This window comes from Miniopterus natalensis, chromosome 1 (assembly GCF_054644295.1).
Source record: "Miniopterus natalensis isolate mMinNat1 chromosome 1, mMinNat1.hap1, whole genome shotgun sequence".
In the NCBI taxonomy this organism is placed as follows: Eukaryota; Metazoa; Chordata; class Mammalia; order Chiroptera; family Miniopteridae; genus Miniopterus; species Miniopterus natalensis.
In genome coordinates, this window is record NC_142081.1 from 161,637,591 (window position 1) to 161,663,446 (window position 25,856).

At 41.4% G+C, this 25,856-nt stretch overlaps 1 protein-coding gene across 1 annotated transcript in view; it reads right to left on the reverse strand.

Moving 5' to 3' along the window:
- The window catches only part of SLC4A4 (solute carrier family 4 member 4), a 249,657-nt gene that overhangs the window by 23,887 nt on the left and 199,914 nt on the right, over positions 1-25,856 (reverse strand). Inside the window, exons 16-17 of the mRNA XM_016207089.2 lie at positions 12,579-12,692; positions 10,761-10,922 (exon numbers count right to left, since the gene is read on the reverse strand). Coding sequence (XP_016062575.1) covers positions 10,761-10,922; positions 12,579-12,692 — 276 coding nt within the window. The remainder of the gene's footprint in view (positions 1-10,760; positions 10,923-12,578; positions 12,693-25,856) is intronic.

Consider the following 25,856-nt stretch of genomic DNA (forward strand, 5'->3'; position numbering starts at 1 on the left):
TTGGACACCAAGTGGCCCCGTGACACCTCTTCTAGCCCGATTTGTTGCAGCTTGTTTGTTTGTTGTTACTTACCTTCTTATTTGTTACTCCTTGTTTATTGTTACTTACCTTCTTATTTGTTACTTTGTTTATTGTTACTTACCTTCTTATTTGTTACTCTTTGTTTATTGTTACTTACCTTCTCTGTATCCGATTTTATAAACAGCAATGGAGATACACATCTACCTTGAAGAGTTATTGGGCCCATTCAATGACGTAACAGAGGCAAAGCATATTGCAGTGGTTGTTACACAGTAGGAGCCCAGTAAATGGTGACAGCAGCAATAGTGTTTGCTGTCGTTGTGTAACAGTGGTATTTGTTGTTGTTGTAACCTTGAAAGCAGGCACTGTGCTTTCTCTGCTTGACTGTTCAGCTGCGGCATGCTGTCCACCCAGACAGCATTCAGCACACGCAGACTAAAGATCTGAACACAACCTTGAGAAGCTATGTAGAAGAATTTCTCACCTGTCACAGTGTATGAAAATAACTTTATAGTCTACTAAACACTATCATGAAGGTAGTTAATATTCCCTTAACCAAGATACGTTGCATAGACATTGCCCAATGGTCACAATAACCTGTACTGACTGGGAGAGCAGACAATGTAACAGAAGATCTAACTCTTTTACTCACTAAATAAATATTGTTAAATGTGTCCACAGTGTTATTCTATGGTTCCATTTCTCTGCTCTATTTGTGAAGAAACCAAATGCTTAATACCCCCATGGAGCCTGAGAAAACAGAGCAGTTCATTTTCACAGCATGAAAGCAGCAGCACCAAGAGCCAGAATATGACCAATCTGGGGGGATGGAGACATTGGCTTTAACAGATGAGAATGGGATTTTACACTAGGAACCCAGGGCCTGTTTGGGGTCCGATCCTGTTACAGTCCGAACACTGCTCTCCTCTCACTGAAATGCCAAGATTCCACCCCCGGCTCACACGCGCGGGTCCATCCTGTTCTCACGGACTCACCACAGGCAAGGGCAGCTGCCACAAGAAGGAAGAGCAGAGATTTACTTCGTCCGAGTCTGACTAAGAATGAAATCTCCTGGGGAGACAAAGAGGCTAATTTATATTCATAAAACCTGTTCATGTCAGCGTAAGCGGTCTGAAGGCTCAATGGTTTAAATGGGCAGTGGAGTGAGGAGGGGAAAGAGGGCAAAGGTGGGGATGGCTGAAATAAACTCACTAAACAGTGACCAATGCAGGAATTGCCCTGGTGTATCTGGGGGCTCGGTCATTCATTCTTTCAACAAATACTGACTGCAAACGTATTAACAGGCAGAGTCCCAGGTGCTGATGACATACTTCAGAGTAAAGCAAAGATTCCCGCACTCATGGAGTTTCCATTCCACCACAGGAGACAGCAACAAACAACATAAAGAAGGAAACTACAGTGTGTTAAGTAGTAATAAGCACTATGGGAACCATAAGAACTTGGGCTCGTACCCTGAGTATGTGGGAAGCCGCTGAAGGTTTTTAAATGGAAGAGTAACGTGATTGCTTATGTCCTAAGCACTGGCTGCTATGTTCAGAACAGACTAAAGGGGGTCAAGACCAGTGAGCCCTCCTAACTCACAAGCTCCATTAAGAGCTTGTGACGGCTAGAATGACAGCGATGGCAGGGAAGATGGCAAGGACTGCTTGGATTCTGGTGACACCGTGAGGTGGAGCTTACAGAACTTTCCCACTCCTGCCTCTGGAGGTGCCTTCTGACCTTACTATACGCTATTCACGATCTGGCCTCTGATCGCACCTGTAACCTCACCCTTCACTGTCCCCTGCCCGGATCCTACGCCAGGCCGGCTTTCGACCACATGCAATTCCCTGAATATGTCTTACTAAAGCCTTTGTCTCTTTGCCCATACAGCGCCCACTGCCTGGAATAACGTCTGCTCTGCCTTCTTCGTCCACTGGCTCAGAACCACTCATCCTCAAAGCTCAGAACAGCCTTCTCATTTTCCGGTGATTTTCCTGCTCCCGCCCGGAGAGAGAGGCGAGTTCCGTGAGGTCCGGTCTCCCCTTCATGATCCTCTCCCTGCCACTCTGTGCCTTCCTCTGTCGCGGCACTCACCCACTGTATGCGTCTGTACCTGTCCTTGGCACCAGACTATAACAGTGGGACCGCGACGGGGTCCGGATGCCTTAGCAGAGGCATGATACGGAGTCAGTCCTCAATGCATCCTTACTAAGAAATGAGGGGCAGACAGCAGGCACACATTCTTCTCCATGGTAACTGTAACTAATTCATTTATTAGCCACACAAAAAAATTTTAAACTTTGTTAACTGGAAGACATGTGCGTCATTTGGGGGAGCGAATGCGGATGGACAACAGCTGGGAATATCACGTAGTTTTAAGGCCTAGTTAGACGAAATCTCTCAAGACTGTAGTAGAGGTACCAACATGGTAATTAATAGGCAAGATCCCCAACTCGTGTCCCCAAGAAGCTGAAACAACCCAGGGATGTGCACACTGGCCAAATCAATGGGTCAAAAGGACAGCTGTGGCCGAAAAACCCGTGCACGTTCCCTGAGCTACCTCGACGCTTTCTCAAACTCTTTCAGCCAGAAGAGGTTTGAGTTACACATCCTGGAGACCAGCAAAAAGGGGCCGCGTAAGGCCAAAGAGGGTAGTAAGAGGGCTTTACAAAGTAGAATGCAAAGCGAACTGCAAAAGCACCAGGATAAATAAAAGTCCTAGGACAAGACAATTAACAGACAGATCATTACTCTGTGCCTCTTGGTATCACTCCCTTCAAAACGTCTTCCTTCCCCCTCAGCCACCCGGAGACCATAACTTAGAACAACTTTTATCTTCGACATCTAACATAAATGTTCCACACACAGCAAGGACTCAGTAAGTGCTTGAAAGGTTAAGTGTGTCCTCTAAAGCTTAAAAATGTCCTTGCTTCATGAATATAAATCCAAAGGATGTTCTACTTTCTGAAACGAGATTATTTTAAGTAAAGGGATAGGAAGTGAAACTTTATTTCCTTTTGATACTGTCCATCCTTTGTTATACAAAACAAAAGTCACTTAGGGATACATCCACAGAAATCAAAAGTCTGTGGGAGAAAGAGACTAGCTGAGCAGGCCGAAGTCCGCGGCTGGTAGCAGGTGACTGTTACGGAGGGGCCGGGAGCCGCACACACGCACAGACAGAGGAAACACGCACGCTGGGAGCCCCCATGATCCGGACAGGGCGTAAGGGAACACTGAGAACCATGATGTAGTTCTTTCTACCCAGGGGCTCACAGTACGAGGGGACTCAGATTTGTACCCAAATGACAACGCAATCCAAATACACACTCAAAGGTGTTTGACCAAGACACCCACAAGTACATAGGACAAAGTGTGGAGCTATGTCTTGAAGAACCCACAGAAACTCCCTGAGGGTAACATCTAAACGGGGATTGGAATAATATGCGCAGTCGCCGCGAGAACTGGTGATGGGCGGGCGTGTTCTTCAGTCATCGCCCACCTCAAACAGCGCGGCCACTCCGACAACCACGTGGCCCAAGGTAACAAATTCTTCAGTGTGTATTTATTGAGTCTGATATATGGAAATCATTGTGATGGGCCATGTGAGAGCTGGAAACAGGACTAAAACATGGTCCTTATCTTAAAGACGTTTCGGCCCAGAAAAGGAGATAAGACAGTTACACAAAATATTTACCTTGAGAGACATTGTGTGGCCAGGGCCACAGAGTGATACAAACTTACTTCGAGCAAAACAAAAACAACAAGTTGCATTAGGAGTAAAGGCTACACTAACAAATTTTCATATTTGGAGGATCTTGAAGGGTGGTGAGGATTCTGAGTGCTAATCATCAAGGAGCATGGAGTGAAATAACTATCAGAAGAAAGTGCCAGACGTGAAGGGAAACCAACAGTTCATCTGTTCACGGCACTGCATATAGTATGTGAAGAGAATCACTTTAAATTTAGGTTGAAATCACATCACAAAGACACTTAAATCCCAGGCTGAGACACACTGATTTTCTTCAAGGGGCAAAGATTTAGAGGCCAAGGTGTAAAGGTTTAGGAATATAGGACCGACACAGGAGAGCAACACTTCTAAAAAAAAAAAAATCACTGCTTTTGGAATGAAGCAAGAGAAACTGGTTATGAAGTCATGGCCAAACAATTAGAATAGTCTAGACATGAAATAAAAGGATCTACGGTTTGACAGCAGGAAAAGAAAAAAACAAAAGCAAAGCAGATTTTGGAGTGATCCAAGGAAACACACTCAAATTAAGGGTTTTACCTTAGAGGATATTCAGACAAAACTGATTGCTGCAACTACCTGGTATGGCTTTCGAGATACCTCTCCTAAACTCTCTCGCCCTCCTATAACCCTCCCTATAACCTTGAAATCACTTTCCGTGTGAGAAACACCCCTTGCTTACAGTCTGAAGTTCAGACACTCTTCCCGTCTCTGCAACGACTCGGGGAATGACCTTGGAAAAGTCATGACCTCGCTGAACCTGGTCTGCTTCTGAGTGCTGTGCAGGGATGAGGTGGGGAAAAACTAACCAAAATGATGGCCAGAGACAGCCGAGAGCCCTGGCGTTCCCACCTCAGCACAGAGCTGCCCGCAGAGTGGAAGGCGGGTCCCACCCCGGGCAGGGCCTCAGCGGCGGCGCACCTGACCCAGGGCCAAGGCAAATGCCGCCCAAACCACGCAGCTTTCAGTACCACAATGCCTCCATCGCCCTCACTCTTCCAGGTTTCTCTCTGGACTCAATTTCATAGCAGTCATGGCCCTTTATAATTTTAGACAAAATCTCCAATTTTCACATTCCTGGCCTAACAAAATGTGAACAAAACCATATCCAGAGTGAAAAGCCTTTAATTCATGATGAAATCTCCACCGGTATCCCTAGATTTGTGTCAAAAGGCTGGCACTTGTCCTGTAGCCATTGTTGTTCAAAGGAATGACTTCAAATAAGCAATTCCAAAAGTGATGAAAACTTACTTTTTATTTACTGCTCAACTCCTATTTTAAGAGGTAAGTCCTAATATGCCTTGATTTTCCAATGTTTTCTATAGGGAATAGAAGAATTTAAAAATTCGATGTTTTATCCTAAATTTGCTATATTCAAAATTCTGAATAAGAAAACTTAAAGCAAAATAAAAATAGGCATTTACCTCCAAAGACACATAGTAAATCTGGCCAACTATATGTCAGGACTAAGAATATGGTTCTTTTCTTTTCAGAATATGTTAGTCAACATCCATTTTCAGCCTTTCAAACTAAATCAACGTTGAAACCCTTCCCAGTACAGAACATCTAAAAATGCTTGACCAGATACAAGAAAGACCTTCCATAAATCATGGCTTACTAGACAGAGAGGAAGAGAAACAACTGGACACAAAGACAATGGCAGCAAGGAAGAGCAAATCTCTATACTGTAGTCAGGAAGCCCTGGAGGCTGAGCCTGCCCGGAGAGGTCACGCGAGGCCCTGAGGGTTCAAGCCTGCGTTAGAATGCGCTTCTGAGCTCTATGGACAGGGGATCAATCCTAGGGATGCTGGGGGAAAGGTATAGATGGGAGACACCCCCTGAAAGAAAACAAAGATACTCTAAATACAGAATACTAAGTTGGTCAACTAGAAAAAAACAAAACCAAAACCACCCTACAGAGAAGGTCAGTGGGAATACAGGCCTCTCTTGGCCTTCCCACTTAGATGGAATGCCGTAAGAAAAGACAAAAGTGATCTCCAAAAATATTCCCAACCATAAACCGACAGTTGGGTTTGGGGCTGACATTTACATTACCTCTGTGGTCTGGAAAACCTTCAGTCAAAAATGTAGTATAAGTTCCTGGCCTTCTATGAATTAGTCTTGCCACCCAACCCTCAAAAAGTATGTAGATATAGATATAAAATATTAAAATTATACTGCATCAAGCTTCCAGATTCAATGACCAATTTAAAGTACAGAAGACCAAAGAACATGCTAAATGGCACCAAAGGAGGGCAATCGCCAAGATCCAGACTATGATAAATTCTTTAGTACAAATGTGGCAGATTTTACCTTCCAAAAATGAATGAAAAAATATCTCCTATCCCACATATTTTTCTACAATGTAAAGTTGACAATTCTTTATCCAACAGTAGAGCCCTTACTGACCCCCTTGAACGGTGACTGGCCCTGTAACTATTTTGACCAATCTGCCACAGCAAAGTACAAAAGTAGAGCTGTGCCAGTTGCAGGTATAACTATGAAATGGCCCAGTATCTCCCACTACTTAATTCTTGGAAGTCAGCTGCCATGGAACAAGTACAAATAACCCAAGATTGCCAGGCTGTGAGAAGCATAAGCCACAGGGAAGGGCACAGAGAATAAGGTGCCTTGTGATGAGAGAGAAGAGAGAGGGACAGACAGACAGAAACTCATGGCAAGGAATATCAAGGTATCAGATGCGTGAGACACGCGAGTAGTCAACAAGCCATCTGGGACAATTAGCCCAGTCACGCCTCCAGGTGGCATCGGTCCCAGCCATTGTCTAACTGCAACTTGCAGGAGAGACCTCAAACAAGAAGTATCCGAGTCCTGTCAATACAAAGAAACCCAGGAGATGATTAAATAAAGTTTTGTTTTAAGTCACATGTGGACGATAAATGGGCTCTGTAATAAATCTAACCAAAAGCAACCTCAGAGGCGGATCTGATCATAAATTCCTAACGGGGCAGGTCATGGTGGGTAGTCATACTCAGGCACATAATTTCTTTAGTGAAAGGCTTATCTTAGCCTAATTAAGCCCTGTCCCCGGTTTCTGGGCATCTATGATAACACACCTTTGAAATGCCTCTTTTTCAGATCCCTCAGAAGCCCTCCAGAGAGCACATAATCTTGTTAACTATCCTGTAATCCAATCCCCTCTGTTTGATTCAAATAAAGTCAAATAAACCCATAAAAATTCTCTACAGCCTTAGACATTTTTATGTTGATGTTGCTAAGTTTTCAGGTGGCCTATTATACAGCAAAAGATAAGCAGAAAACAACCTGGTTGTCCTCAACAAGCAAATTATAAGAAAAACATAATGAGAAAAAAATTTATGAACTAAAAGTGTATAAAAGATTTAAGATAAAAACGTTCAAACTTCATTTGGATCCTGATTAAAAATAAATGAATTATATTTAAAGTTTATTATATTTATGGCACATTCATAAATTTAAAAATTGACTGAATATTTGATAATATTTAGAAATTTTGTTAACTTATTTTAGACTGATAATACTGTAGCCATGGTTTTACAAAGATACCATTAGAAATACATACTCTTTAAGGGGCATAGATAATATGAAATGCTCTCTGCTTCTGCTTCAAAGTGTCATAGGAAGGGGTAAGCTGAGGGGGATTAAAACGATACAAGACTGGACATGAGTTGGTAACTGTGAGTTGAGTGATTCATATCTGATACACCATTTTGTCTACCTCTATATATGTTTAAAACTTTCATAAAAAAACTTTCTACTTTCTGTAATAAAAGATCTTTTTATAGGAATAAGTAAAAGTAAAGTATTACTGAATTGGTTGGACTCTCCTATACCTCCCAGAAGCAAATAAAATCTTCTCTGGAAGACTCTGGAGCATGTGCATAGGAAGATTAGCTCATAAGTTAAAAAAATAAAGTGCTAAATACATAAGGAAGAACAACACCAGGACTGAGAGTCAGCCAAAAAGCAAAGTTCAGAATCAGACCTACAAATATAACATATATACAAAATAAATAAAAGAGTGTATAAAATAATAATTTAAAAGTATATAATTCACGAAAGGAAAAAATTTAATGGACAAGTTTGGTAGTAGAACAGAACCAACATAAGAAAGAATTAATAAAAAAATAAAAAAAAGAAAGATCTGAAGAAACTGCCCCAAATATAACAGAGACCAAGAGATAAGAGATGTAAAAATCAATCAATCAATCAATCAATCAATCAATCAGAAATGGAATGCAATATGGAGATGTATGAGGAAATTCTACTTGGAATTCCAGAAGGATGTATTAGTAATTGAAAAAGTCAAAGATTTAAAAAACTCCGTAATTGGTAAAAGACTGGAAGATTCAGGAAGCCCAATAATCCAATATATAATGTAACATATAGTAAAAAGAAATCTATGCTTACACAGGTTAGAGTGAAACTCCATAATAAAAACAAAAAAGATGATAAGAGCACCCAAAAGAAAAGAATGATTACATACAAAGGAATGAGAATTATACTGACAGTTCACTTTTATGGGAGTCAGAAATAATGGAAAATAGCTTCTGAGTGACGAAAAAAATAGCTCTCAACTTAAATTATATCCAGAGAAACCACCTTTCAATAATGAGGGTGAGACAAAAACATTTTTAGACCAACACAAATGGGACAGCTTATCACGCAGATTCTCACAAGAGGAAATTTCAAGAGTCTGGTAAGTTCTGCTTAAGAGAAATAATTGAGTCTAAAGGAAAGTATTCCAAAAACAAAGGTCTGGAATGCAAAAAGAAAAAAAGAAAAGAAAATGCAAACTTGTATGTAAATTTAAAAATACTGACCATGTCTAATTCATTGGATTTTAAAATCCAGATAGCAATAAAATCTGGGTAAGACCAGCATGTGATTCAGGAAGGAGTATCGATATTAAACCATCTTTAGTATTTAGCAATATTCAGCATACTAACTTTAGAACTTAAACATGCATTTTGAAATATGCAACATATCACTAAAAGAAGAAATAAAGTGTATAACTTCCAAAGTAATAGAAAAAAAACTGTATCAACCTAAAAGAGGGAAAAAAAGGAGAATTTTTAAAGAAGAAGAACACAGAGAAAGATAGACAAGTAGAAAGCAAAGTAACGTGGTAAAAATGAATTCACATCTCTCAGTCATCAGTATCAATTAAATGAATGAAATACTTTAGTTAAAAGCAAAGAATGTAAAAATGGATTGTTTTAAAAGCCCAGCTATGTGTAATTTAAAAAGAGACACAAGACACAGGTATATTAAAAAAAAAAAAAGGAATGGAAAAATACGTATCAGACAAGTAAAAATTAAAAGTGACCACAGCTTGCCCGGCAGGCCTGGCTCAGCGGTTGAGCACTGACCTAGGATCCACGCAATGGGGGTTCAATTCCCGGCCAGGGCACATGCCCGGGTTGCGGGCTCGATCCCCAGTTGGGGTCGTGCAGGAGGCAGCCGATCAGTGACTCTCATCATTGATGTTTCTCTCTCTCCCTCTCCCTACCTCTCTCTCAAATCAATAAAGATACATTTAAAAAAAAAAAGTGACCACAGCTGTATTAGTACAAAATAAAACAAGCTTTAAGGCAAAAAGCATTAATAGAAATAAAGAGAATCACATAAAAAGTTCAATTCACTAAAAGATAAACTAAATATAAACGTGCATGTACTTAACATGGCTTCAAAACAAATAAAGAAAATATTAACAAAACAAAGATATAGTGTAGAAAATTAATATAGTAAAAAGTTGCTTCTTTGAAAACAGAATAGTACAATTACCAAATCTCAGGCTAGACTGGTCAAGGAAAGTAAAAAGCACAAATCAATAACATTAGGAATTTAAAAGAAAAAATAACAGACTTAGAAAAATAAAAAAAGATAATATTATCAATGACATGGCAATAAATTTGAAAATATAAGGGAAATAGAATAAACTAAGAAAGTGTAAGTTACTAAAATTTAAAAAAAATAGAAATTCTGAGTGTTTTGTAACCATTAAAACATTCTAATCATCAGTTTTACAAGTTCCACACAGAAATCTCTCGGCTAGTTTTACAAGCGTGGCTGATCATTCAAAGAAAAGATAATTGGCATGCTGCACAAAATAAAAAGAATATTATATTCCATTTGAGAGGGTGGGACAGAAGAGGAACAGAAGGAGAAACATTTCCCAGCTGATTTTATAAGACTAGTATACAGCCGATACCAAAATCGAACAGGGACACTATAAAAAAGGAAAATTGCAGGCCGATGTCACTCTTAATCAGAGATGCAAAAACCCCCTGCCCCCCCAAATATATATGCAAACCAAATCCAACTATGTATAAAAAAGAAACTATATTCTACCAGGTTGCGAGGTTGGTTCAACAATACAAAATATATTAACATAACTCACCAGCAACCAATTAAAGAAGAAAATGCACATTTTTATCTCAACAGTTTCTTTTTTTTAAAGTTTTAAATTAAATGTATTGGGTTAATAAAATTATATGGGCTTCAAGTGTGTGAGTGTCGGTACCTTCCCTCTGTGTTGCATCGCTCACCACCCCAAGTCTAGTTCCGTTTGTCACTGTGTTTGACCCGCCACCCTGCACTGCCCCCCGGCCCCCTTGCCCTCCGGCGACCAGCACACGGTTGTCCGCGTTGCCACATCTCAATAGCCTGGGAGCAAGCACCGGTCACTGTCTTCAGGAAAGACGGTTGCCGCGTGAAGGTCGGGTGTAGGGCGAGGGCGGCCGAGGGAAAGCCGTTTGTATCGCTCTCCTCGGTGGCCAAGGAAGCACAAGGCGAAACACCTTCCGTTTAAAGGAAACCCCCCTGAAGCACCGCACGGAGCTGTGCCCACGCCAGGTGAGCCGGCCCCGAGCCTGGAGGAGCACCGGCTGCAGCCCCCGGGCCAGCCGGCGGGGTTTTGCATCAGCGCTGGCGCTCGGGGCTTCGGAGGAAGCAGGAGGCGGCGGGACCCGCGGGGGCACCTACCTTGAGCTTATGCTCCTTCCTGTTCACAATCACGGCGGTGATCTGCTGGTCCATGAAGATCAGGATGGTGACCAGCAGCGCGGGGATGGCGGCCGCCAGGTACACCCACCAGGGGTTGCCTCCGAAGGGCGCCACGAACCAGCCGCGGTGCGGGCTCGTGGGCTGCAAGGAGAGAGGCCCGTCAGCGCGGGCCCCCCGCACGGGGCCAGGGCCACGGCAGGCGGCCCCCACCCGAGGCCCGGCGGGGTCATCCCCCAGGCAGTGCTGAAACGGAGGCGACTCAGAACCCACACGACGGGGGAACGAGCCAAGGCGAGGGCTCAGGTGGAGGGGAGCAATGCAAGGCGAAGGCCGGGCCTGAGAAACACCCGGCGGGACGCTCAGCAGAGAGGGAAGAACCACGGAACCACGCGAACTTCAGCTTCGCCCGTGGGCTTCAGCAGTTACACTGAGACTGTTTCTCAGGCGCCAAACTGTAATCACTTCCCAGTGCAATGGACAAAAAGCTACAGATATTGTTATGTGTTATACTCGAACTTATTTGAACACTCCGGTGTTTCTTGTTTTATATATGAAAAAGAACCCAGAATAACTGATTAAATCTTCAGAAATACCACAGAAAATGAAAATAAAAAATAGTTATTCTTCTCGCTCCCAATCTATCCTCTGTCAGCAGATCATACATCTCTGCTATAAAAGAAAAAATTCCCTTTCCTTTTTTCTAACTTTAAACAATGCAAATAAACTAAAATAAAATCCTATCTGTGCATTATTTCCTCCATATTTACTATCAAAAAAGTCTCACTTCTCCTCTGAAGATATTTCTGTTTTTCATCTACTTGCTCATAACTCCATCACTGAATCGACCCACATTTTACTACCTTTACAGGTTGTGAGCTCATAAGGGAAGAAACGGGTCTTGCCATGGATGCATTACACACCTCCAGCGTAGGCCTGACTCGAGGCACACACCCACAACTGCCGGCTTACAGGAGCTAAGGATTAAGTGCACAGGAGCTTGTCTCTGCTGACGAGTAAGTGATGGCGGAGACAATGCAAAGATATTCTGTTTGCTGTAACACAGATATCCCTTCCTCACTGAGTAGTTATTAAGCTAAAACTATAGTTAATTTAGTTTTTCTTAGCAAGCATATGGTCTCCATGGAGAGAGGTTAGGAGTGTTCTAGGAAATAGGTACAAATCTTATCATAGAAACTTGGGTATGGATATTTAATAATGACTGAAATGTAAATTTTAGCCATTGGGCCTGCACATACCAACATGGCCATAAAAAGGATAATTCCTGTAACTTCTTTGTAATAATTAAAATGCACATTATACATAAATGTGTACATATGTGGTAGGTAGTTTGGTAGCAGGAAAAGAGCATTGAATTAGTAATGTAACTGTGGGCATTTTACTTAACTTTTTTGAGTTTAAACATTAACTTCATAAAATCAGGGTGACGATAGTTACATTGAGTCCTAGAATTATTATATGGATCAAAGTGATAAGCTGTATGAAAATACTTTGGATATTTTAAAATACTCTAAAAGAATAAAGCAGAGTTGGTAATGTTACACGGTATTTTTCAATAAAAATCAATATAATGTGAACTTTGCATTTTGACCCTACTCGGGTGCTTAATTTTAATAAAGAAACAGACAAAATAAATACATGTGCCTAGCAAGAGAATATTTTAGAAATATGTAAATAAATGGACAATTGTACAAAACTAAGGAGAGAGATGACAAACTAGAGTAGGGGAAAGGAGAGAAAGCCAGAGTTCCAGGAATGACCCAAGGACAGTTCACCTACCTTGAACTCGCTTGGCACGATTAGCTTTGGAGTATCCACGCCTACCAGGGCATCTATTACGCAAAAGATGAGAATGGACAAGATGATGGCAAAATCGCTGATCAGTTTTCTTGCCTGGAAAAATGAAAGGAAACCAGGGACTGTTCAGCGCTGGACCCATATACATGCCCATGTGTGTGCTGAATGAAGAATTCTGCATTTTCTAACAGTTTATAATAACAGCTTCGTTGACAAATGAAGGGAGGTGTCTCACCGTAGAGAGATTATTTTTTAAGTTGTTTTTGTGTCACTTTCTCACCTGCCAGTAATAATCTAGTCTCAGAAAAAGAGCTTTGAATTAGTAATGTAATCGTACACATTTTATGTAATTTTTATGAGCTTAAACATCAACTCATTAAATGAGAATGACGACAGTTACATTGCATCCTAGAATTATTACATGGATCAAAGTGATAAGTTGCTACAGTCTTATCAAGTGCGTGCGCGTGCATGGGGGGGCGGGAATCAAAGGCAATATGCCCCTGAAACCCTGTATACCACTCTTCCTGTATGCAGCACAAAAGAGGCCTGGACAAGGCCTCTTACTATAAAAATCTGTACAAAATCATACACAAGTTCCAGTCCACTGACCGGACTCAAGACCCCAGAGAAACGGAAAGTGATGGCAGATGGAAACGTGATGGCTTCACTAACTTTTTCAAAGAAAATATTTTTCACTTTAGGTTAGTCCTTAAAATCTCCTACATGTGAAGTATCCGTTCTCCACTATTAAGTGTGATTGCCGTTAATCAACAAGCTTCAAACTCCCGAAGTACCCGCCACTGGTCAGGACAGGGGCGGGGCTTTATGGGATGTGGCAGGAAACCCAAGCCTCTCCCACGGAGGGGTGCGGAATGGCCTTTCTAAGTGAGTGGGGGAGCGCAGGGCTGTTTAGTTGTTTGGCAGTTCCTCCGCGGTGCTTAGTGGCACAGACAACCGCCTAAGAGCATGACTAGAGCAAAGCCACCTGAGTTTCCCCATACGGTGCGTGCACATGGTAATGCATAATCTGGTCATTCCACAAGAACTGGGTACCTAATACTTCGCTTGGCACTAGGAATATCAGTCACAGTGAACAAAACAGGCACAATGCACGTCCTCATGAAGCTCACAGTCAAGCCGCACGCAGGAAGCCTGCTCCTACATAAAACCACAGCTGACTGAGCAGTTATCAAGTGATCTCAGGGTGAGCAGTCAGTTTTCTGGTGCTGCAGATGAAGGCAGATCGGTGATGGGCTGAGTAGCCGCACAGTTCTCAGGAGGGAGGGTCTTAAAAGAGTAGCGGGACTACTGTGATCAGGTGTCCGACGGAACCCAAAGTGAAGAACGAAATTACTTAATGACGTGGGTGTGCTGAAGGCTGGGCAGGGCTCGATTCTGGACCACCTCCAGGTGTCAGGAGCTTGGTGCGACCAAGCAGCAGGATCACAGATGGCCCTTTTGGCCAGAAGCACCTTTCCTTCTTGGAGAGCTGGACTCTGCTATGTTTAGCTTTCTTGAGAAGTACACACAGAGGAGAGGAAAGCCAGCTAAGGGGCCCTTCAGGGGCAAGTTAACTCCAATCACACACAATCATTTCAAGCACAAATAGATGGCACGGATCAGCTTGGGGAGAAAATAAGGCACAGCGGTGAGAAGCAGTTTGTACAGTCCGGTTACCTGGGCTGGAACCCCAGCACCATTATTTCCTATCTGTGAACACGTATCCTTCCTTAGCATCAATTACTCCACCTGCAAAATGTAGCCAAAATACAGCGGTGCCTCGGTTTTCTAATGCAATCCGTCCGGAAGACCGCTTGGAGGTCTGAAACGTTCAAAAACCGAGGGATCCACAGCCGACAGCTGGGCCTCAGGGTCTTGCCCTCAGCAGAAGCCGCGTGGCATGTTCGACTCCCGAGGCGGGTTCGAAAACCGAAGCATTTACTCCCAGGTTTACGGCATTCGTAGCCCGAAATGTTCGTCAACGGAGACATTCGAAAACTGAGGCACCACTATAATCCCTAAAGAGTTCATCGGTTTGTTTTAAGAATTAAATAGGATAAGCCATGGAAGTGCTTAACAGAACACCTGGAATATAATAACCTCTCCTAATATATGTTAACTATTGTTTTTTCAAGTTCCACAAGGCCTCTTTAGCTGCAAATACCACTGGAATAACTAAATAATCCCACTGTCAGGAAGTCTTTGAAAGGAATCTTCAAATACCAGAAACAAGAAATAAAAACCCAGTTAATAACATGGAACTGCCACTCAGAGCTAACTTCTACAGAAAGGGTATTTCCTAAGGACTCAATATTAGAGAAAACTCCATTTCTTTCTTTTTTTAATCAACCCTTTGTTAGCACAGTTTGAGATACAGAACTGAGAAGACAGCTGAGAGAGTTCCATATTCCTCCCTGTCACAATTCCCTCTATTATTAACACCATGCATTAGTGCGGTATATTTGGAAACACCCGTTTCTCAAGTTTTGTGCACGTAAGTGCTGACACAGGCAGTTCAGGATGATCTGACAAAAGACGGTCCTGGGAAGCAGTTTTAGGGATATATTAGGATGTTACAACCACCTCTCTGGTCCAGTGGCTCATAAATCCCTGGAATAACAGAAGTCACTGCAAAGGCAAAAAATAAAAGTCATCTTTTCTTTATCTTCCTCCTAATTCTTATCCAGGAAATCCGCCTTCTTGACAAGGCAGATATACCAGATATTCAAACAGTTGTTATTGAAAGGACAGTGCTCCTCCTTTTTTTCTTTTTTTCAAAGGAGGCATTCTCAGCTTCCCATACACTGAACGCTGAAGCCCTAAACCTGTGCTTCTTTGCATCTTAATTAATGGCAGCTTATTTTTTCCTAGTGTTTAGGCCAAAAATTCTGGGCAATCCCCGTGACTCTCTTCTCTTTCTCTCACATTCTACACCCAACAGGCCAGCCAGTTACCTTCAGAATACGCAGGTCCCGTTGCTCCCCCGCCCCCGCCGCTGCTATGCCCGCCTTAGCCCGAGCCACCCCCTCACCTCGCATGGGCTCGTCGCCTGGCTTCCTGCTCACCTTCCTGCTCCTACGCTTGGCCCGCTCAGGACACTGGCAAGGTATCACCCAACATAACCATGTTCAAACTTAGGTCAGACAACGTGGTAGGTAGAATAACACGCCCTACAGATGGCCATGCACTAATTCCGGGAACCTGTGAACATGTACGTTACATGACTAGGGAAAACTAAGGCTGCAGAGAGAATTAAGGCTGCTAATCAGCTGACCTTGAGATTGGAGAAATGATCTGGTATTATTACGATGGGCCCAATGAAATCAGAGGTTGCTTATCAGTGAAAGAGGGAGGCAGGTGAGTCCGTGGCAGTGACGCAATGTGAGAAAGACTTGACGGGCCGCTGTTGGCTCTGAAGACGGAGGGAAGGGGCCATGAGCCAAGAAAGTGGGCGGTCTCTAGAAGTCGGAAAAGGCACGGAAACATTCTCCACCAGAGCTTTCAGAAAGAACACAGCCCTGCCAGCACCCTGATTCTAGCCCATTTAGACCCATTTCAGACTTCCAACCCCCACATCTCAAGACAATAAATTTGTGTTGTTTTAAGCTGTTGTGTTTGTAGTAATTTGATATTGCAGCCATGGGAAACTAGTAACTAATATAAATAGTTTATCTGTTTTAGTAATTATTTCCCAATTTTATATTTCAGTATATAAACCTGAAAGAGCCCCCTGGTGATGGCATTCTGGTCAAGTGTGGCACTACTGAATTTTAAGTATAAAAGTAGCTAAAAGGACAAATGCTAATAAATTTCAGGATTACATTTCTTACAATTTATGGAGGGCGGAAAAAAGCTACTCAGTTTTGCTTATAATAATACTGCTTCACCTCATTAAAGAGCACAGCCAGGGTGATATGTTCTGTATAATACACTTCTGTTTCCCCTTCCTTCCCTTTAAATTGTAAAATTCAGTTCAGTTACAGCAGAATTCACTCCTGGGGAGTGTTTATTGTAAGACATTCATTTCTAAGATACTGGGTCCAGTTTGAACTTCATAGTCAAGGAAATTGATTTTTCCCAGGCCACTTTTGTATTCCACTCTGAATCTCCTAATTGGAGAAGGCAGGTAGGGGTGCTGTTTTTGGCACGCTATTCGGGTCCTATGCTATACTAAAAAGGAAGTTTAATTTCAGCAAGGCAAAACTGACAGCAGAACTGGGAAGTATCCTAAAACTGTCAAGCACTGAGTACGCAGAGCTTATTAGATACACTCTAGGACCTGTGTAACTGGAGCTTTGAGTCTGACTTTAGGAAGAATGGCTCCCTCTGAGCCCTTCTCACACCTGCAAACACATTTAGAAAACAAACATATGCGAACTTCCTTCCATTTCTTGTTTCAAAACTTGATTCCATTTTCATCAAACTTGATCTCTTTCAAACACTACAAAACAGCATCCTTTTATGTGTCATATACATATTTAAAGAAATTAAATTAGAAATGTATAGTTCCTAATTCACTACTAGCTATTACTGGTAATGATTAGAAATGCCAAAGTTTTACAAGATTTCATGTCCAATCCTGTGAATTTAGAGACTCAAACCTAGCTTGGACGAACATCCTAATAGGTGACTATCCAATCAAATGTTCAGTATCTCCAGGCTCAAGCTTCCATATCCTTCGAATATAAACTATTACAGTCTAAGTGAAACACAAATAAGATAACTCATCCCAGACACAAAAGAGCTAAAGGAGTTCGTTACTACAAAACCAGTATTACGAGAAATGTGAAAGGGACTTCTTTAAGAAAAAAATAAAAAATATGAATAATAACATGGCAATAACTGCATACCTATCAATAATTACTTTAAATGTAAATGTATTAAATGCTTCAATCAAAAGACATAGGGAGACTGAATGGAGATGAAAACAAGTGCCATAGATAAGCTGCCTACAAGAGACTCACTTCAGATCAAAAGATACACACAGACTGAAAGTAAAGGAATGAGAAAAGGTATTTCATGCAAATGGAAATTTTAAAAAAGCTGAGGTGGGAATACTTTTATCAGGCAAATAGACTTTAAAACAATGGCTATAACAAGACACAAAGAACGACATTTCATATACAATAGCCAAGATACGGAAACAACTTAAGTGTCCATCAATAAACAATTGGAAAAAGATGTGATACACGTAGACCATTAAATATTACTCAGCCGTAAAAGAGAATGAAATCTTACCATTTGCAACACCATGGAGGGGCCTAGAGGGTGTTATGCTAAGTGAAATAAGTCAGAGAGAGAAAGACGAATACCATATGATTTCACCTATATGTGGAATCTAAAAACAAAATGAGCAACCAATCAAAACAGAAACAAACTTACAGATATAGAGAACAAACTGATGGTTGCCAGAGGGGAGAGGGATTGGGGGGTTGGGGGAAAACGGTGAAGGGATTAATAAGTACAAATTGGCAACTACAAAATAGTTACTGGGATGTCAAGCACAGCGTAGGGGGTCAATATTGTAATAACTATGCATGGTGGCACATGAGTGCTAGACTTGGGGCGATCACTTCATAAGTTATATAAATTTCTAACCACTATGCCTGTACATTTAAAACTAATAAAATATTAAATGTTAATTATAACTGAAAAAATGAAAGATACCAGAAATTTTTAAAAGATAACGTATATCGCAAGGGCTTGCCATAAAGAAGAGTTTGGTGCTACAACATACCATAAGTCCTACCTCCATGCATGAATGAGGAAAAGCGAAGTATGTTTCAACTAAGACTCTTTTCTGTCAGACTCATTTTGAGCTCTTTTATTTTTGTTTACCATTTTTAGTCACGAAAAGAAAAAATATTTCTGTCCTCTACAGAATTAATTGCAAAATATCTCAATTAATCTAGTAAGAAACAACCAGCATAAATAAACTACCAGAGCAAAGAAGAAATTAAGTGGATTGGAAGAGAAATTCAAATAACCATAAGCTGTTCTCTTGTTCTTGGGCAAAAACAACTTAATAAAGCTATTATAAACATACTCTTCATGAAGGATGTTACTGTATTAATTATTAAGAGAGTCATAATCATAGAGACACCACAGTGAGAAGCTAGCTAATTTACAGGGGCAAAAATGAATTTGTTTCCTCTGAAGCCGAGAGGACATTTGGTTTTCACTGCGCGGCCTGCAGCTGCTCCTGCATTAACTAGGGGAAAGGCTGTGAGCCTGCAGAGCAGTTCCCGATGGGTGGAGCTGTTACAGAGACAAGCACAGCAGCAGGCACCCTGTGGGGCCTCAATAAATATTAATTTGCGATGTCAAGTCCTCTCGTGATCGTGGTGCTTGGAAAATGCTAAAAACAACTGTGTAAAAAAGCATTTACTCTAGATGGGGGAAAAAGCATGCCAGACAAATATGTGCCTTTGGCAATCGTGAAAAGACACCCCATACCATAAAAATTTTGAAATTTGACCCCCTAGAAGCCAACACTCTGAAGCACTGTAAAAGAAATAAGCACTGATATCAGTAAAGCAATCATAACTCACCATACTTTGAGTCAATAATACCTACTATAATTAGAATTCAATAAAAGGAAAGTCTGATTTAGACTCCAGGATTTTAATGTCTTAAGTTCCAGGGTCAGAGAGATTTTGGGGAACAAAGAAGGGAATTCAACTGGACAATTTATCTGGGTGGGGCTTAGAACTTGCCAACGGAAATCTACCAGAAAAAGAAGTTTTTCCAAGCATGGAACAGAGGGGAGCAGGCCCAATGAAGTGGGTCAGCAGGGATGCTAAGGAGACGTCGGCAATCAGGCCTCTTCCCCCATCCTGCCTTAAAACTGAGCGGTAGAACAAGGAACCAAATGAGTGTGTGCCAGAAGCAAATGAGCAAATCGCATGGGAAATACAATGCCCCAACATGGTCACTACAGTCTAAGCTGAAACTGAAAATCTGGAGTTGATCCAGGGAAGTATAACCAGAGGAACAGGACTCGGAAAGCACATCACATTAAAAAAAAAAATGACTGTAGGCCTCAAGAAGTTGTGGGAAGAAACTGTCTTCGAAGATGTGAAATTTGTCATAGGAAAAAACCACTAAATGTGCTGTGTGTGTGTAGCTTCAGAGGGGAGCAGCAGACCCCGAGGACAGAGGTGGCAGGAGGCAGGTTTGTGTTTCTGCCAGGAATGCCTTGGGAGACTGGAAGTTCCTCCTCCAAAAGGCATTCAAGCAGGTCACAGATGACCACTGCTCAGGAAGTAGGAGGCAACAATGGACTAGCTGGTAGTCAAGTCCTAACACTAAATTCAGTGATTAAGGCCCAACTGTCAAAGTTTCCTGACCCTCTAATAGGGTCTTTTTGTATGTCCCCCACTAATCATTATACTAAAGGCTTCTAGGGCTTACAGAGGTGGTTTTATAATTTATGTTAAGGTACAAAAATTAAAAAATTTTAAAGGAACAATTAGTAAGTCATATGTATAAATTAGACAATCTGGAAATGGAGTACAAGACCATTTTGTGTTAATGGACTGATTTCAATCCTGGTAACTTTTCTATGATGAACAGGTGAGCTGAAAGTGCTTAGGACCAACAAGGTACCACGGTCTAATTACTTCTTCTACCCACAGACTACCTGTATGCCACCACTGAAACCCTCACAAAATGATTGAGGCAAACAATGCTCCCACCTTATTTTTCTCAGGACTCAAGTTGAGTACTTTTGTTTTTGGTCAAATGTCCATAAGAACTGAAGTAGTTATAATCTTTGTTAAATGTTTACTAGATTATAGTGTATTTATAACTAAATATCCTTTTGTCATTGTTAAGCAAATAAATATGAAAAATAATTCGGAATTAAAAACAAGTGTCCTTGACTTTAAAGATTACTTTCCTTGGTACAAAATAACAAGAATTTGAGAATCTGTTTCTCCTTCACTGACAGCAGTCATTTTCTGAATGGGTCTCAATGGCATGATGTGGTCTGATGTTTCTGCATTAACCAGCCAAATGCCACCCAGTATTAGTAACACTAGACGTAGAATACATGCCCATTCTTTCTTACTTCTTGATATATTCCTTGTTTTGTTTGACAGTTTTTACCATTCATCAAAAAAGTTTCTGAGAGAAAAAGGAAACAGAATGGAGATGTCAACTTTTTATAAAGAGTTATTTATAAACTAAACACATCCAACTTTAATAGAATTGTCACAGGACAAAATGTCAAACAAAAATCATGTTTCCAAAAATATAAGCCAATTGTGGGACTCTAGACTCTCCTGTGTTTTATATGGATAAAAACCAAATGCATCACCTAACTAAAATGCTCATTATGTTTTCTCTGAAGTTTCTGAGGCCCTATACTTTTATCTCATCCATAAAGCCAGTCCTCAAAGACCACCATCAGCTTCCTTAAGTCAAAGAAGGCATCCAAGTGGGGTCCCACAGGAGACAAGCATGAATGGGGCAGAAGGATCAAAACGAGTCATTCTCATTTGAAAACCCCAAAATCTAACTTATTCAACAAATATAAAGTTCCGACTATGTGCTAGGCCCCTGAATTAACTTGTCTTTGTATCTCTACCATCTAGTTATTGCGTAAAGCAGAGTTACAATAATTTTTTTCAATACTGAATGAACATACTAATTAAACTATATAAAATACTGTGGTTTTTTTTAAATACAGACATCGAAGATCATTCTGCTCAAGTGTCATCTAAATAAAGCATAGAAGGTTTCATAGCTGTTGATGTCACCTGGAATCTACTGATTTTATTTATTTAAATGACTATTATGACCAGGAGGTGTATTTACAAAGAATCTTACCATTACATCAGTTCACGTGAGGATTAGAATTGTTAACTTATTTTAAGAGGAAAGAGAAAATCAAACAGTTCCTTAAGAAAGGCATTTTCTTGCCAATTACATACATCAGCTGGCCATATGAATTTGACACACTAAAGTACCAATTATTCTGTCTAATTCCAAGGGCTCTATATATAGCTTTATAAATTCTACTGATCACAATTCTGCTCTGTTTTTAAGCTTCTGCTTTCATTTTGCCACCAGCTACGCCGTGATGGCACTTTTGTTCCACGCATATGGTGTCACTTGTTGGTAGGGGACTCTGGAAGAACATTTTATGTTTAATGCCCTGAGCCATCTGCCACAGAAGATCACAGATTACGCTGGGATGCCCCTACCGGCAGCTTCGACACTGAAAGGCTCTGACTGAGGACTTGGGGCTGCTGTAGCAGACCAGGAGCCGTGGGACAGCAGACTGACACGCCCCCAACAAGAACGGGGGCGTGAGGGACTCAGTCAGTGCAGTCCTGGGATTCCACCCACGCCTCCTGAGCACTGGGACATTCTGGAAGTGACTGATACACACATTAAATTCCTGAAGCCAAGCTAGCAAAGGCGAACGCTTTCCTCTTAAGTGTTCAGACGGATGGACTGCAAGTGGCTTCGTGGGTAACTGACTCTGGTCTAGGTAAAAGTAACGAGGAACTGAACGAGGGGAACAGAAGTGTAAGTGTACAGGAGAGAGATTATAGCAGGACAATCAAGGGGACTGGGATGAGGTTTTGATTTGATTAAGAAAAAACACCTTGGAGAGGCAAATGCAGTGAATATCATCATTTGTCAGAGCAGACCTATTTTCTATGCCTTTCCACCAAGCTCTCTGCACTGGGAGGCTGACCTGCGGGTCTACAATGAGCTCCCTGGCTCTCTGGATTCCAGCTGGGTTTAGTCCATGGCAGCCTGGACAGGCCATCAGAGGGAAGAGCGATCGGAGTATTGATTCCCTTAGCTGTATCCCAGTGAGGCGGCCTCGCGCTGGCTAAATCTCTCTGCCTAAGGTCACAGTGCCTCTAAGACAGCCCTCTACCCTTCTCTCTCCTTCCAGGTTCCAGCAGCCACTCCCCTCCCACATACCTTCGGGCCAGGGACAGTAACAACCCCGCTGCTACTAGCACTGGACACTACACTCTCCCTGTGGTTTCCCTAAGCCTAACCTCACCTTTGTGAATAATGCTTTTATTAAACCTCTCTAATGATCGTAATTTGAATGTATCATTTACTTCCTGCTGGGACTCTGACTGATATAACAAATATGATTTTAAGATTTTGATCTTGGTGGCTGTGAGGAGAGGTGATATCATTAGTTGAGATAAGGAATACAGGAAGGTGAGCACATCCAATGTGGGAAGAAAAACCACATGTTGACTTTGCGACATGACAACTGTGGACCATCCACAGAGAGGCTGGTAGCAGCTACAAAAGTGAACCTGGCATAAAGATGTAGATAATTAATTTTTGGAAATGTGTGAGTCCTGATCATTACTATAAAAACTGGTTTAATACAGAGAATTTATTTCATTTAGGAGATGGAGGCATCAGAAAACTCTCTTAAAAATTATGGATTACTCTAGGTTTAAAGGATCTTAACTGCCATCTAGCTACGCTCTCCCTTAATAGGTGTGGTAACTAATGTCCACAGGTACCTCTGAAAGGGTCCATGTTAGTCAGTGGCACTAGAATCTACAGCTTCTGGATTCTTACAACTGTGCTCTTTTCATAAAGTGCAGCATTTATCTCTACTTGACTGGTTTCCATGAGGCAACAAGTACTGAGTACCTAGTCTGCATCCAACCTTTTGCTAATTGATATGTGAAGAATAAATAGGAGTATAACTCACTAACAGCTCATACCAACGTTGTTTTTTATTGGATTTTTTTTAAATCCTCACCCGCGGATATTTTTTCCATTGGTTTTCAGAGAGAGTGGAAGTGGGGGGGCATATATGTGAGAGAGACACATCGATTGGTTGCCTCCCGCACGTGCCCTGACTGGGGCCGGGGATCAAGCCTGCAACTGAGGTGCATGCCCTTGGCCAGAATCAAACCCCAGACCCTTCAGTCCACGGGCTGATGCTCCAACCACTGAGCAACACTGGCCAGGGGTTAAGCAGTTAGTTTCAATTGTAGAATATAATATGTAAGAATCTATAAACCTATCTGCTCCTACCTATAGAGACCATCCTTCTAAATGACAGCTCCAATAACTGCTGGCAAATGAGCAATTCTTATTATTCATGCATGTGTGTGTGAACTTATGTACGTATTGTTACTATTTAGCTGCACATGTGCAGTAGTAAGGGAGAGGAGAGCAGGGAAGCCCACACACTTGAACACTGCTCCTTGGAAATCGCATATGCTTTCTCCTCCGTGTATTGTGTGATTTGGTATATACAGTTCTCAACTATGCTGAGAACCTTCTTAACAGGAATTGTAACTACAATCTATCATTCTGTTTTCACACACTCATGACTTTCCCAAGAGCATTTATCAATGGTTGAGAAACTACCTGCTTGGACGCTCATAAGGGCAAAATTTCTTTAAGTCTGAAGAGCTATTTTCAATTTGGAAATTATTGCTGGAAGAAAAAAGTGATGTCTACATAGTTAAAATGATCTCTATTCATCTTAAGGTTGAAATTCGTTTATTTTGCTAATTACAACTTTCAAGCACTTCACAGATCTTTCATTTTTCTACTTGCTATGCCTGAATAGTATCAGACTTCGGAGAGTGGGTGATGATTCCCAAGATGTCCATGAATTAATAATTAAGAAAACCTCAATAGAGGAGAAGTCATCCTAAATGACCTTTCCTCGGGAATCTGTTCTACAGGAAACTTACACCCCTGAAGAGGTGGGTGCAGTAAGCATATTTCCCAGTGTGTGAATGTGTTACAAGCTCAACGGTCTTTAGGGACAGGCATCAATCTGAATGTGTGAAGTAGCCAAGTCCCAGACAATACAGAGTTGTGAGGACAATAACTGCCTGCGAAGTCCAGATTCCCTAAGGCCTCAAGTGTGAGAGTGTGTGTGTGTGTGTGTGTGTGTGTGTGTGTGTGTGTGTGTGTACAAACGAAGAATGGCTGGGGGCTGAATGCTGCCATCAACCACCAGTTTGTGATGTTAATTTTAGGCAGACTACGTGGAACACTTCTTTCTACTTCATAGAAAGTTTTCATTCCTTGGGCCAGCTAGCTTGAAATATTTCATTATTACTGTAGTCTGAATGTGTGTCCCCCTCAAATCCATATGTTGAAATTCTAACCCCCCAAAAAGATGGTATTAGGAGGTGGAGCCTTAAAAGGGTGCTCAGGTCATAAGGGTGAAGCTTTTATAAAGCGATTAGTGTTTTTACAAAAGAGACTCCCAAAGAGATTGCTAGCCCCTCTACCATGAGAGGACACAGCAAAAAGGTGACAGCTATGAACCAGGAAGAGGGCCCTCACCCAACGGTGCCTGATCTTGGATTTCCCAGCCTCCAGAACTGTGAGCAATAAATTTCTGTTGTTTATAAGCCCCCAGTTTATAGCAATCTGTTATAGTAGCTCGAGAGACTAAGACAATGACCAACCCTTCCCTTTATTTTATCAGAAGAATCAGAGTAAAAAAATTTCCTAGGTGAGAGTAAAATATTAATTTTAAGTTCCATTTCCTAAGTATTGAAAAAAGGAACTTCATCAACTGCATCTCATGCCTTTAAAAGTTCTTCCACTCCTTGTACACAAAACACAAGAGGAAAGACTTCATGAAATTCCAGTACAGAGCAGTTCACTGATAAAAATCAGGTATAATCAAGATTACCTAAGAATTACTGACATCCTAAACACTGGGAATTGAACTGTGAAACAAAGGATTATCTTAGTTTTATTCTTCAGGTTAAAACACACACACACACACACCAAAATGCCATTAACTAAATGTTGATCTTATCTTGTACTGTCTCAAAGAATCACAGTTGTGACTTTACCTTCACCCAAGCATATTAATGGGAGACAGGATGTCTGCACAACTCAGCCCAATTATCTGTTTTTCCGTACTAGGACATTCATCACTACGGGATGGAAGGTTTGGCTAAGATAACACTCATATCTTAGACCAATACTTGTGTAACAACGCGGTTTTTTCTCCCAGGGCCCATAATTTAACTACTAAATTACTCACATGGACAGCTGATGAGCTAGAAGCTCTGTCAAAATTCCTGATTACTATGAAACGAGTTTTTGCTTACGTGCTCACACACTATGGGTTCAAAAGGTATTTTCTCAACTTGGGAATTTTTACACAGAATATGTCCGCCATCTTCATTATAGTACAGTCAGAATTATTGCAGTCAGAAATTATGACAGAATTCTGTGAGCAAAATCCTTGGAAGGTTTTTCAAAGCTGAACTA